Source organism: Cicer arietinum, chromosome 7 (genome assembly GCF_000331145.2).
Source record: "Cicer arietinum cultivar CDC Frontier isolate Library 1 chromosome 7, Cicar.CDCFrontier_v2.0, whole genome shotgun sequence".
NCBI lineage: Eukaryota > Viridiplantae > Streptophyta > Magnoliopsida > Fabales > Fabaceae > Cicer > Cicer arietinum.
Window position 1 is genome coordinate 30,215,237 of NC_021166.2, and position 14,850 is coordinate 30,230,086.

General features: G+C 32.6%; 1 protein-coding gene across 1 annotated transcript; it reads right to left on the reverse strand.

The window, feature by feature from the left end:
• Nucleotides 1-6,245: 6,245 nt before the first annotated feature.
• Nucleotides 6,246-13,877, reverse strand: LOC101510566 (3-deoxy-manno-octulosonate cytidylyltransferase, mitochondrial). The gene is made up of 8 exons (XM_004514043.4): nt 13,494-13,877; nt 9,728-9,773; nt 9,285-9,371; nt 9,048-9,172; nt 8,620-8,759; nt 8,427-8,478; nt 8,057-8,167; nt 6,246-6,731 (listed from the first exon to the last, which is right to left on the reverse strand). The coding sequence occupies exons 1-8, from the start codon at nt 13,752-13,754 to the stop codon at nt 6,639-6,641; spliced, it is 915 nt and encodes a 304-aa protein (XP_004514100.1). The 5' UTR covers nt 13,755-13,877; the 3' UTR covers nt 6,246-6,638.
• Between the last annotated feature and the right edge of the window lie 973 nt (nt 13,878-14,850).

Consider the following 14,850-nt stretch of genomic DNA (forward strand, 5'->3'; position numbering starts at 1 on the left):
TTTTTGATGTTTCCTTGTTGCTGCACTTGTCAAACTCCTTGAAGGTGATTGCATTTATCATGAATGTTCTGGACTTATGATGCATCTTGTACATCTTCCGATCAACATTCATCTCATTTCTTGGAATTTCAATACCCTAAGTCACTACTAGAAAAAACGCTTTTAGAGACCAATATTTTGGTCACTAAATGGTCACAAAATTTGGTCACTAAATTGGTCACTAAATGGAGAAAATCGGTGACCAATTTAAATCGGTAGGTAAAATGCTAGTCGCTAGTTGTTGCGACCAAATCAGCGACCGAATTTAGTGACCGATTTAGTGACTGAATTTAACGACCGATTTAGTGACCAAATTTAGTGACCGATTTAGTGACCGAATTTTGTGACCAATTATTGAGACTGAATTAGTGACTAAAGTTTGAGACTGATTTAGCAACTACTTTGAATTAATTTTCTAAGTCATTAGCGACCGATTTAGAGACGAAATTTGTGATATAAATTATTATTTTTATTAAATATTTTGTCACCAATTTTATCTCTAAATATCACCATTTTTTATTTAAAATATACATTACTTTAATGTCCAAAAGAACAATAAAAATAATTTTTTAATTTGTTTTCAAAATCTAAAAAATTCATACAACAAAATCATTTAAAAACATTAATCATATTAATGTATATAACTAAAGACCATGGTATATTTAAGCAATATTTTTAAGTAATCAAAATAATACAAATAAAATTTTAGTTTAAACATAATATATTTAGTCATAATAAGTTGCAACATATTGGTTCTTCATATTAACTTATCATTATCCATCTAACTATTCATCATCATGATCACGAGCATCATTATCACCCATCCCATCATCAAAATCACCAACATCATGATCACCAATCTCATCTTCATTATCATCAATCTCATCTTCATGAATTTGATCTCTAGTATATGGCATGGGTTTAAAGTTCAAGTTATTCATCAGTTGTTTTATCAAGTGGTTGTTGCGCTCAACTGCTCTGTTTGTATTAGCCAACTCATCTCGAAGTTGATCTCTTTCATTTCTCATTTCTTCAAGTTCATGTCTTTGAACACACTCTGTTGATGAAGAACATCATCCACTATAATATGGTCTCCCTAATAATACAATAGATTCCATTCCAAGACCATATACTCATCCTCTTTTTATTCTCGCAACCTCACACCACACATCTAATTCATTTGATGGAGGAGTTCCTTGTGAAGATGTTTCTTGGGTCAATTCTTCCAACCTACGTTTAAATTTTTCCTGTCAACATAAATATAAAGCTAATTAATATTTTAAACACTTTATTATGATCTTACATGAAGATAAAAAAACCAACATAGAAAAATAAATAATATACATTTTAAAGTTGAAAGCTCTTACATGAACATATTCCGATATTTTATCAACACAAGTTTTATCCTTGCCACGTTTATGTGTGTGGAGAAACAAATCTAAATGACTAGGAGGAATGCCATTCAAAATCGTCTAACAACATAAAATAACTCAACATTAAAAACTTGTAAACATAATATTAATTTGCACAATAAAAATGAAATTTGCAAAACAAAATTACAAGTATTAATTTGCAAAACAAAAATGAAATTTACACAACAAAATTTAACACAACATAATTATATTATGTAAAAGTTAAACAACCACACATACATTGAACTACACACACATTTTTTCCAATTTGATTTGTGCATGCATTTGATTACAATTACATATTAAATCATATATAAAAGTTAAAATATAGAAAAGTATAGGAAACTTAACCAAATTAACTCTATGTTAGGATGTGGTGATAGAGCCACAGGTGTGAAGAGACCCTCCAAAACCTCCTCAATCAGATGCTCGATTTGTTTTCGCTTGTATGCTCTTCTTTTTGAATCCTTGAGTTCCTCAATGATCACATAAGGAATTCTAAACATCCTAACCAATCCACCTTGGTCTGTTCATTGAGCTATGAACCTTGTTTAGATTATTTTTCATGATTGTTGCACCTCATATTTCAAAGTTCTTTCTAGCCCACACATCATATGGTGGACAAATATTAAATCTATTATGTGTATATACAAACAATCAGTAGGTTAACATGTGGTAAATTTTTTTTTAAGACATAAGACATTATTTGTTAAAATATAAAGGAGTCAATAAATAACACATTATTGTTCTAGTTTTAAACATATTAAAGGTGCCCTTGAAACAATATACCTTAAAAACTTCAAACCACAAGTCTCTCGTATTAATGTCTATTTTTTTCCATGATGGTCATGACTTACTAAAATTACTTTTGATGATATCTACAATCCCATTTGCTACAGGATGCGAAGGCAAAAATCTACAAACAATACATATTAGTAGTTATGAAGTTTATATAATATACTTAAATAACTAAAAATGTATAAATTTACCCTTGTCCGTCAAGGTATAAAAACACGGATAAAGGAAAAACTAATAAGTCTAAAGATTTTTGGAGAACATAAAAACAAACAAACTACTAGGTCTGCCTAGTATGCAACCATATTACTAATCACATGCACCATTCTGACTAATTATTCATTTTAATTTATTGATTATCAAACTCCAATATGTTAATCCACTAATAAAACTCAAGAAAATTGCAAAATAATAGTTAGCATCATGTAGGTTAAGACACTTTTATGTGCATGCAAAATGAGTAATGTCATAGAAGCCAACTAAACCAAGAAAATAGGTAGTTTATTAATTACCAACTGCAGCCATAAATTTCAGTAACACATATTAGTATCCATATTTTTTTAACAACGCAACCATTGGGGCAGGTTATTCTGTTCTTCAATTTTAGTAAAACATACGAAAGACAACATTAGAATCACGAGCAGAGTCTGAAAATCTAAAGCTACATTCATAATTTACCAACAATCAAATCTAAAACAGATCAAGTTGCAAATTTCAGTCTCTTGAAAAAAAATGCATATTATCAAACACCTTATATGCAGAATTTGTTTACCCTCTTTAGTTAAATAAATTCAAAATGATTAGGTCACAAAAAAAAAACACAAATAATGAAGCATAATCAGAAAATTAGAATATAAATTCCTTACCTTCTGGTTCACGATAACCAAGACGACAAACAATGAGGACTTTACGCCACAGTTGCAGTTTAACGGTTTAAGAGACTCGGTTAGCTTGGGCTTAATTGCTTGAACCAAGTCTAGCTAGGTTGGGAGTCAATTAGCTTGAGTTATGGTGTTGAGAAAGAACGGTTGAAAGAAATGGGGTTTCAGGGTTTATTTGAGTAAACTAAAAAAGAAATGAATTTGACAGGACTACATATTTAAATGCACGACTACATATTTTTGTTTTTTTTTTATTTCTTTTTTTAATTATTTTTTAATTAGTTATTAAATATTCACATTTTCTAAAAAAAATAATTCTACAAAAACTATTTCATATTTTTCTTTTTTTATTAATAAAGAAAATTAAATTATGTAATTAAAAAATAGTTATCGACTGAAATTTTGATCGCAAAAATTTAGTTGCTATTTCAATCTCTACCTTTTGTTAGCGACTGATTTAGTGACGAAATAATATTTATGTTCAAGGTTTAAAATTTCGGTCGCTAGTGTGAAGACACATTTTCTATTAGAAATATTTAGCTCCTGAATTTTTGGTCACTAAAATTCAGTTGCGATTTCAGTCTCTAAATTTCATTAGCGACCGATTTAATGACAACAAAATATTTTGTTTTTAGGTTCAAAATTACGGTATCTATTTCGGTCGCTAGCGTGACTGAAAATATTCCGTCTCTAAATCAGTCACTATAGGCGAAATTTCTAGTATTGAGTATTCTTCAAACCATCTTCCACCAAGTCCCAAAGTTCAGGATCTTGTGAAATATAGAAACTTCTCAACTTGTCCTTCCAGTACTCAAAATGTTCTCCATCAAACAGAGGTGGTCTGTTGATGTTTCCTCCGACAGTTTCTTCACTAAATCTAGACATATTAAACCCGTGGATCTTTTTTTAAACACTGTAAAGTACTAAACATTGAGATCGAGCTCTAATGCCAATTGAAGGTGGAAACAATAGAAGGGGGTTGATTTGTGTTTGCCAAATTGATAACTTTTTGAAAATTTATAAATAAATAAAAAAACATGTTCAGTTTTGGTGACTTTCTTGAAGTAGAAACAATCAGACTCAAAGGCAACAAGTAATGAAACCATAAATAATTTGACATATAGATTTATCCTCGTTCACCACTAACTTGGCTACATCCAATCCCCTCATTTAAAAGGCTTTAATCCACTAATTCAAATACCTTGAATTAAAAATCACCAGACCCTCCAAGCCAGTTTTCCCAAATAGTCTGACAACCCCAGACTTTTGAGGAACTAACCATTTTTACTCTACAAGTCAAATCGTCTCCTAACAACCTGACATTCCCAGATTGAAGAAGGAACTAAACCACTATCGGGTTGGATACAAAAGATTGAAACTTTAAGTGTTTGCTTCTAAGACTACTTTTTTTTCTTCTTCAGTTTTTCGATGATTTTCTTCTTCAGCCTTGAGTATCTATCTATAGTTAAAATTTGGGCTTCAATTTAGTTCTTGTTTAATTTTAAATTGTATTTTGTTCAGATTGATTTTGTTCCAACATTCTAATCAATTTGGTCTTTCACTTTTATAATAATATGATGGTAATCTCTCATAATAATGGATTCAAAGAGTGGCAACGACGGGCTTTGACCCTACCTCCCTTTCTAATGTCGTTTTGTTACATGTTGATTCATATAATTTAATTTTTTAGAAAATGTAAAATGAATGGCAAAGAATAAAGAAAAAAAGTGTTTAAATATTAAACTTTTAGAATGTGATATTATTCTAAATGACTTAACACTGAGTGACATACATTAAAATAATAACACTTAATTTAAAAGAGATAAATTAAGTGTTATTGAAACACTTAATTAAAAATTAAAAAAACAAACAAATATAAAAATTCAACATAATGGATGACAAATAATTACTCTATCCAGCATCTTTTTATAAGTATATTTTGCTTTTTTTACGCATAGTATTATGAGAAGTATATAGTGAATTTTATTTGTTAATTATATATGTTCTTAAAATACTATTTATACATGAAGTTCAATTTGACTTTTCATCTTTTCAATTTGACATAAAAATACTATTTAGGAACAAAATGTTATTTCTCAAAATTAATTATTAATCATTTTTGTCCTCCATTCAATGAATTTTTGGATCTCCCTGATCTTTCACTTAACAAAAAAGCTAGTTTCACTTAACAAAATATTAGTCAAAATCTTAAACCCTAAACTCTATAATGACATATTTTGTCTATTTGGTCCACAAATAAATTAATATTTAATATCAACGAGGTTCTGACGATCAATAAATGCATGAAAAACTTTGTGAACTTGACAAACTTATAGCATTAATGCATATAATGGCTTTTCCTTGTATCATCAAACTTATGCTATGATTTTCCTGTGCGACCCTAGTGTTCATGACTATATTTGATTTAGTGTGGGGAGATGAATGGCTCATTCTCGTTTGATTTGACTTATGCGATTGTGAGATGGGCAAACATATTTTCCTTGAACGAGCTCTATTGTTCCATCTGGTGATGGAGGGATCTTGAAAGGCTGAGGGTACTTTAGAAAATTGCTCGAAACTGTCTTCTCACTAATGAGAATCGTGTCCATCAGATTTCTCTTTTATGTTTTTATATACTAAATATATGTCTCAAGTTTTTAGAATCGTGCTCAGAGCAATGAGCTTTTGCTTGTTCTTATGGAAAATAAAATTCCTACAGATTTCAGGAATCATGATGTGAATAGCTGACTGATTTATAATATCACAAACTGATATCTTGAAATAATATTAAAAACTGTTTTGTCAAAATTATCCTTATTTATTGTGGAGAGAAAAATAAGTGAATTGACATAATTAACAATTAGGAATAATATAAGAAAAAGATAAAACTATTAACAAAAAATTAATAAAAATTAATAATTTCATTAGTTTTGGTAACCAACCATAAAACAACAATTAAAAAGGAAGGAAGAGAGTACCATAGGAAATGATCCTTTAGCTGACCAAATGAAGTGATTGTCCAAACCCATCCTATTTGGTCAGATTTAAAAAATTCTGTATATTGTTCTTTCACTTTCAATATTGAAGTTATTTTGCTGGCTTCCAATATTAAAGATAATTCAACATAATTATTCAGAATTCAACATTATTAATATTAGTCTTACATGAATTATATGCAATACCACAGCCCTACAAACAATAGAAATCAATTTCTTACAAGCTTTTAACTAACACTACGAATCAAAATATCATGCAAGTGCAACTGCTATTTTTCTAAGATAATATATGTGTAAATAAATTTTTCTTTCTCCCATATACATGTGTACATGAATTTCTAGTCCTAATGCCCATCCATAAATGTAACATTATAGATCAAATTGTTACACTCGTGTGCATCATCATCTTTCATATTATATAGCATTGCTTAAAAAAGAATACAAGCCTTCCTTGTCGGTTGCTTCTCGTTTTAATAATTTATAATTTCGATGGATTCACTGCTATAACTACACGTTCAAGACAAGTTCCTCTGACGCATTAGAGCTTCTATTTTTTCAACATCTTCAGGGGTGTCAACACCATGGGCATCATGATCGACCTTTATTACCTGCAACATATAACAAAAATTAACTCCAACGTTTTTACAAGTTAAAATCAGAAGTGCACAACATTGATATGAAGGGTCATTCCACATCAAAAGGTTATTTTAATCTCAGTTATCAACTATGACTCTGAAATACTTAATAGTTGCAGTAATCTTAATGTAAATGTCACTGAACGTCTAATTTATGAATTCTCATTTTTTATTCTTTCCGGAAGGCAGTCTTAAAAACAAATTTAAGTGGAACTATGCGATATTGAAATTCTTTCAACACTTATTCTCTAATTGGGTGAAATTCATATAGGTCCTACCACTTTATTTAAGACTTCAAAATGATGGGACGTATGTGAATTTCACCCAATAAGAGAGTGTTGGAAACATAATAGGTCTGTTTGTTTAAAATTTTTAAAAAGTAACTTTGACTTTATATTTTTAAAAATGATTTTTAAAAGAACTTACTTAAAAACAAGTTGTAATGGACTAATTTGTTACCGATTAAAAAAAATAATTTTAACATTCAATAACTTAGATATTCATTATTAGATATTTAGCATGAGACATTTTATTTAAAAATGTATCTTTCAAAAATGAATTTTATAAATAGTTTCTCAAAACAGGTTTTCATTTTAATCATTTTTTGAAATTTAATTATCCAAAAAATATTATAACAAATAGATGAAATACTGATATTAAGATAAACTATTTAAACAAATTTTTCATTTAAAGCTTTAGTTTTAAAATTCTTTTTTAAAAATGTTTTAACAAAAAGATAAAATATAATAAAAATTATTTTCAAAAAAATCTTAAACAAACGGACCCAATTTTAGACTTAGTATGGTAGTACTCCTTGTGAGATATGTTCACCCACATTTTCATGCAGATTACTATCACTAAAAAAATCTGTAACTCCATTATTCCAACTATACCTCAAAACAGTGTTTTTGGAAGCTATAAATGACCAAGTATTCCACTTGAAAAGGATTTCAAGATTACTGTGGTGCAAGCTGCAGAGAACATGATACTGATGATAATAAAACATCTAATCCACTAGAGTTGTGTTGCTTTGTGTTCGGTTCAATAGTCAGATAACATTTTTGGTTTTTATCATTGGTGGCTAGTAAAAGCTATAAAGCATTTAATTAAATATCAAAGAACCAGAAGATGAGTTGGTTTTGGATAAGCTATATCTAATGATTGGCATGTTGGCAACCAGAACTAATACTAGGATTTGAAAAGTATTTGATCATGAAACCAGATTATGTAAGGTCAGTTAAAAACAATCAAATAAAAAACTTGAAAGTTTTATGTCATGAGGTATAAAAAACTTAAACCTTCATCTTATAGCCATTCTCAAGGACTTTAAGCTGCTCCAAATCCTCCTCAAGTTGCAATGGAGTAGGTTGAAGATCTGGGTATATCTTTAGAAACTTTGTATCGTAGCTCTGCAGATGAGCAAACAGAGAACTAGTAACTAATAATGAAGCAACAGATAAACTTTGGGCGATGATGGCTATCGCTGCCAAGGGAAATCTAATTTCATTCTCTATGATTTTATTTTATTCTCTTTAGTTTTATTTTTATGATTCTGTCATTATTACAATTGAAATTTCTTTTCCAATATAAACAATTTAAGATTGTAGTAATAATATATGAAAGTATTATTCCCTTTCTTCACCAATAAAATTATTTTAACATTAGTACCTGAATCCCAAGATGAAGCAAATAAGGGAACTGTTGATTGACCTTCCCTGACCTGTTTCAAATATGCAGACATTTACCCAGCTTTACAAAATGTATAATTACATCAAAAAATTTACAACAATTTCACCAGATGTTTTGTGAATGAGGGAATAATTATAAATCGAATTTAGAACTTTAATTATGTCTAGCTTACTTATTGAATGGGATTAACCCTCGTGAAAAATAAATGGCATAACCACGATTATCAACCACACATTTCACTCTGTTTGGATCAAGAGCATCTTCAGGCTTTAAAGACGTAACGGCAGTGCTAAACACAGCATCTGGAGCTGCCTGTAAGTAGCAAGATAGATTACAGTAATATTGGAAAAATATATAACTTAGATACCAATGATAATATTTCTTTTTGCCAATAAGTTATGATACTTAGATGTGAAGATTCTCAACATAACCAGACACTATTTTAAATGAGCAATTGGAAAAGTTGATTCACCATTATGTTAAGAGTGAAATTGCACATTATGATTACGGCGTAAAGAAAATAACTATTAATTGTTTGCTCGTAAAACTTTCATTTTTGTGGTATGAAAAGAATAATTATTCTTTTAGATCAAACCTTACCTGCAAAGCTTTGACAACACCGTCTATTATTTCAGGTTCAACAAGTGGCTCATCACCCTGAATGTTTACAACAATATCATATTTTCTCCCGAGCTTCTGTAGTGCTTCATTGCAGCGCTCAGTACCTAATAAACAAAACAAAGAGTGAAATCATCCTAATAAACAAAACAAAGAGTGAAATCATGCGGAGAAAAAAGCACTGAATAGCTCAAATATGCTACAAATATATATGCTTACCATTTCGGCAAGACACTGATGTCATTATGACATCTGCACCGAATTGGCGACAGCAATCAGCAATCTTTTCATCATCAGTTGCCACAACTAGAACCAGAGAAAATTACCAATCAGACATCAAAGAAGCAAGCCAAGTATAAACATGTATGTTAAGCAAATACTAAACTGTTAAACTGTATATTTTGTTATTGAATATGATACATCAAACGGCATGGATACAGAATGCATTTAAATCCACTTTTACCAAAATCCAAACCAAATCCAGATGTTTTTGAATTGTAAATAAAGTCAGACAGGAAAGTAAAGCAAAGCAGTTAGATCATACAAAATTTGGGTATTGCTTGCCTTCAATAGCCAAGTACAACAAATCATATGTGGTTCTAATTTTCGCATAATAAATCTATTTAAGCAAGATTGGAGGAAGTTCATGTGGATGGACCTACCGACATGATCCAATGAAGCTGCCAGCTTTGCTCTTTCCCATGTTCTCTGTAAATTCAGCTCATAGTAGGTAAAACACATCATTTGATCATTAGAGACAACCAACTTATAAAAACATTAAGTGCTGAGAATAGGTTAATATGTCAACAAATCAAACTGAAAGTTTGACTTGTCAACTATAAAGTGTATTAACAAGTATTTAGTGTACATTTGTTTGAGATTCCTGAAGCCCCTAACGTCCATTTTAGTGCATTGGATTAGATGAAAATCTGTTGCTACAGAAAAATATTGTTTGGATACGAAATCATGTGCAACAAAATAGATTTTGGGATGAGTAAGAATTAATGGTTTCATAAAATTAATTATATTTGTTGTTGCAAGTCTTCATAAAATTAATGGTTTCAATATTATATTTGTTGTTGATATGTTAAGCAAGTACAGACATTTCATTCACATCAAGAACCCATTTACAGCCCAGTCCCTGGCAGAAGTTTTTGTCAAGGATGTGGTTAGATAGCACAGAATTCCAGCATCCATAGTTGACGATAGAGATCCTACTTTTCTCAGAAATTTTTGGAAGAAATTGTTTAAGCTACAAGGAACTATGTTCAAAATGAGCACGACTTATCATCCTCAAACGAATTGACAAAAGGAGGTTCTTAATAAGACTCTGGAGACATATTTATGATGTTTCTGTACTGAACAGCCCTGGAAATGGATGGAATGTCTTCCATGGGGATTATATTGGTACAACACAATGTTTCAAGGAGCAGCCAAGTGTACCCCCTTTGAAATTGTTTACAGCCGAGCTCCTCCATCCATTGCAATTGCAAGGTTTATACCCAGAGAAACCATCACCGAAGCTGTGGCTCAGGATTTAATGGCCAGTGATGAAGCCCTTAAGCAATTAAAGTTCCACTTATCAAGAGCTCAAGGTCACATGTCCAAATTTGCTGATTCACATAAAGAGTCTTCTGTAATCAAGAAAGGTGATTGGGTGTATTTAAAAATCCGACCTCACAAACAGGTTCCCATGCCCAAAAGGATACATCCAAAGCTGTCAGCGTATTATCATGGGCCATTTTTTGTCATAAAATAAAACAGATTGGTGTTGTAGCCTCCCAACTTCAGTTGTCACCAGAGGCTAGAATGCATCCGGTGTTCCACGAATCTCAATTGAAAAAGGCAAAAGGAAACCAGACTGTGGAAACGGACCTGCCCATGAATTGCAGGAGCCAATCACTTCCATTAGGCCACTTCAGATCCTGGATTTTCACACCAGAATGCAGCAGCCAGTTCCGCAGGCTCTCATACAGTGGCAGCAGCAGTCTCCAAAAAAAGCAACGTGGGAAGATGTCAGTTTCATCAAAGGGCAATTTCCAGAATTCAACCTTAAGGACAAGGTTAGTTTAGCTGGGGAAGGTATAGTTAGACGTTAGCTAATCCTAAGGTGCCTGTTCCTATGGAGAACAAGCTAAAAGTCTATGTTAGGAGAAAGGGGGGAAATCCTAATAAAAAGGATTGAATTTGTAATTAGTGATTAAGGTTAGTTATAGGGTTATTTTTTCTGTTAGGAACAGTCAGGACTTGTTGGTTAGTTTTATTAGTTTTTAATGTTATTTTCTTCCTTATAAGAAAAGGAGAGGGAATAGTTCTAGGGGGCTTTTGCTTACATTTGTAATTGACTGGAACATTTCCATTGGAAGGGTTGATAGTTCTTCCTTGTGTATATTTTTTCTTTCGATCAATAAAACATCAGGGACGAACAAATCCCCTTTATGGCCAGTTTACTGCTCAGGAACCTTACAGCTTAGCAACTAGTAGACTAGGATTTTATCATTCTTGGGTGAGTCACTCTAACTAAGTCAGATAGTCTCCCATCGTATGTCATGCAATCGGCTTGGTTACCTAAATCAGTCTGTGGTTAAATCAGTGTTATCGAATGCGGAGAGCAGAGCAAGGTGGAAGGCCAAACTCCATTATTTTAAGCCGCTATTTCCACCATAAAATCCATGGTGCCAACAATCCTTCATAAATTGGCCATATCGGTTGGCAAAAAATCTACAATGGCCGCTATTAGATAACAGTGGATGAAATTGAGTAGTAAAGGAACTTTATTTGTGGTGAATAAAATCAAGCTCGTAAAGTTGACCTTATTTCTTGGGACTATTTGTGTACATCGAAGCTGAATGGTGGTCTTGGTTTGAGGCATACCAAAGATGTTAATAGGCCTAAATGATGCGGGCAAGGTAGAGATTTTTCTATGAGCAACAGTTAGCTAGTTCAGCTGATTAGAAATAAATATAGATGTGGCAATCAAGTACTGCCTGCAGTAAATAGAAGCAAACCGGGTTAAATTATGGGCAAGGCCTCCATAGCTTATGGGATCAACTGACAAGTAAAATAACACATGGAGAATAAGAAACAGGAGGATGATGAATTTCTAGACAGATTGACGGGTTCTCAGTGCTGGTTCATTGGCCTATGCCACGATTAAATTATGAAAAGTGAAGAGGAGAAATCCAGTTGATAATTATGTATCTTTGCAAGGAAGGTGGGATTTGGATAAATTTAACCTACTAATTCCCAATTCCTTAAGCATCCGAATTAGAACACGGTTTCCCCACAAGCTTCAAATGTGGATGATTTCTTAGTTTAGAAACCATCCAATGAAGGCACTTTGTCTACATCTTGTGCCTGTAATTCTCTTCAGAGCTACAGCTTACATCCCTACATAATGTGATTCTTGACTATATGAAACTAAGAAGGGTCAAAATGCATTCACGGATTTCTTGGGAAAGCTAGTCATGAAATACTCTTATGGTTTAGGAGGAGAATGACACATAATCCTTGGTGTCCCCTATGTTCCCACACTGTGGAAGACCATTTCCACATTTTTTAAGATTGCAGGAAAGTGAAGGAGGCTTGGGAAGGCTTATAGGAAGCAGATATCGGTCTGTTTTCTCTGCATAGCTTTGGCAGGTGTGACAGTATAAAAAACTTCTTGACACTTGACGAGAGACCAGAACAAGTTGGAGGGTTGTTCTTAACATTTAACAACAGCTAAGAACAGTCCTTAATTTTTCACAGGATTGAAGGTGGGTGAGTTGGCATCCAAAAGTAAGGACAGTTTTTACTTTGGGATGGTTCTTAATACCATTGCAGGACTCCATAGTGTAAGTTAAGAATCAAAGCATGGTTCTATCATTAAAGTGAAAATCAGTTAATGCTCTTAAATCTAAGGTGGCAATTGTGGGCCCATTAAAAGCAACTTTAAAACATGAAGTTGGTTCTTAAGAGCATGTGCATATTGGAGATGCTCTGTTCTTAACATTGGAGATGGTTGAGTTAGCATTCAGATATAAGGACAGTTACCACCGTGGGACAGATCTTAATACAGAGTTCATACTACAAGTTAAGAACCAAAACATGGTTCTATTATTATTGGAGTGAAAATCAATTAGTGTTCTTAAATCTTATTTTACAGTTATAGGCCCCTAAAAAGGAACTTCAAAACATAAATTTGGTTCTTAAGGAGCATATGCATTGGAGATACTCTTAGGATCATGTACTAATCATAGTGCTGAATTAAAATTGTACAAGAAAATTAACAAAAAATGTATCATTTCCACTAAACTAAACTTAAAAATAAAAACAACAATATTGGGACTTTGATTGAAAAGGAAAAATTGGCTCAAAAGAATTGAAATCAACATACATGATTTGAAAAGAAGAAAACTGAATTTAGGAGAGAGAAGGAGGATGAACCTGGATCATAGGCTTGCCAAGAATTTGAACGAGAGGCTTTCCAGAGAACCGTGACGAAGCAAATCGAGCGGGTATGATGCCTACGACCCGGCTACGGAATTTGTTGAATCGAGTCAGGTAAGTGCGAGCACCGACAGCAGCTGCAACTGCGACTCCAGCAACAATGCCATGGATGATCAATGACTTCGAGTTGTTGGAAGAATCATACGAGGATGAAGAAGATGATGAAGAAGAAGATGAGGGTGAAGAACAAATTGCCATGGCACGAAAAGTCTTTAAGGAGAGAAGGGGACAGTGGCAAAGTGGACAATATTTTCAGATCTGTCTATTTATGTTAAAGTAATTCCTCATGTTTTATGGGTGGTGTCTAAGGTGGACCACTAAACAAGTGCCTCATGCTGGAACACAATTAATAGTCATTGGATTGAGAGATTCCACGAGATCTTTTGGTGCACCCTCAACACTGAATAATGTTTTCCTTTTTCTGTCGGTCACAGTTCAGCATCACTGCTACCACCACCGTGACTCTGTCCCCGTACTCAACTGGCGGCTCCTCCATATCAGCCCCCTTTTTTTCCCTCTCACCATTTATCCTCCATTTTGTTACTGTTAATTTATGCACTGTTAATTACCACTCAAAAGCTTGAAAATAGAGAATTTCAAATTAGGAAAATCGAAGTCATCATAAGATTGAAATTCTCGGCAACAACGAGTAACCACAACCATTGAATTCTACCAAAAAGCATGATCCAACAAAAAAGGCAAAACAACCAAATCTCAAGCATGTTTTATTCGGTTTGAAAGGATAGCAAATTTGAATATCACTGAATGTCAAATTTGGAATGAATGTTGAATTTGGATTGCATGTACTAGTTTTAGTTTGGAAATGAAACACTGGAATTTCTTCATCTCAAGGCTTTGCAAGGATAGCAAGATCCAAGAAGCACACACGGTGTTTGATTTAAAGGTTGAAAGAGATATTTGTTCAGGGACTATAATGAGAAAATGGGTATAGTATTAATTTAGTCTATGGTATGAATAATAATATGATTAAGGAAGTTTGTGATAAGAAATATGGAGGGTGGACTGATGGAAGACCACCGTGACAGATGAGAGGAGAGAGGAACACGCGAAACAATACATAACAATTGTTTATCCAGTGTGGTAAGGACTGTGCGAGATTATACAAACTTATTCAATCCGATGGTTAATGTAAGTGGTACACGGTGAGGGACTTATATGCACCCTCACCTTAGAAGCTACTTATGATAGTCCAAAAAAGAAAAACTATTCTATTATTTTGACTTGTTTTTCTTAGCGATATAATTTTGATTTTGTTTTCTTTTAAATAATCCAT

Coding starts and splice junctions, on each gene's coding strand:
- LOC101510566 (XM_004514043.4), bottom strand. CDS start 13,754: ATGGCAATTTGTTCTTCACCCTCATCTTCTTCTTCATCATCTTCTTCA. Junction 8,479..8,619: donor GGGTTAATCCCATTCAATAA/GTAAGCTAGACA, acceptor TATTTGAAACAG/GTCAGGGAAGGTCAATCAAC. Junction 6,732..8,056: donor AGAATGGCTATAAGATGAAG/GTTTAAGTTTTT, acceptor TATATGTTGCAG/GTAATAAAGGTCGATCATGA.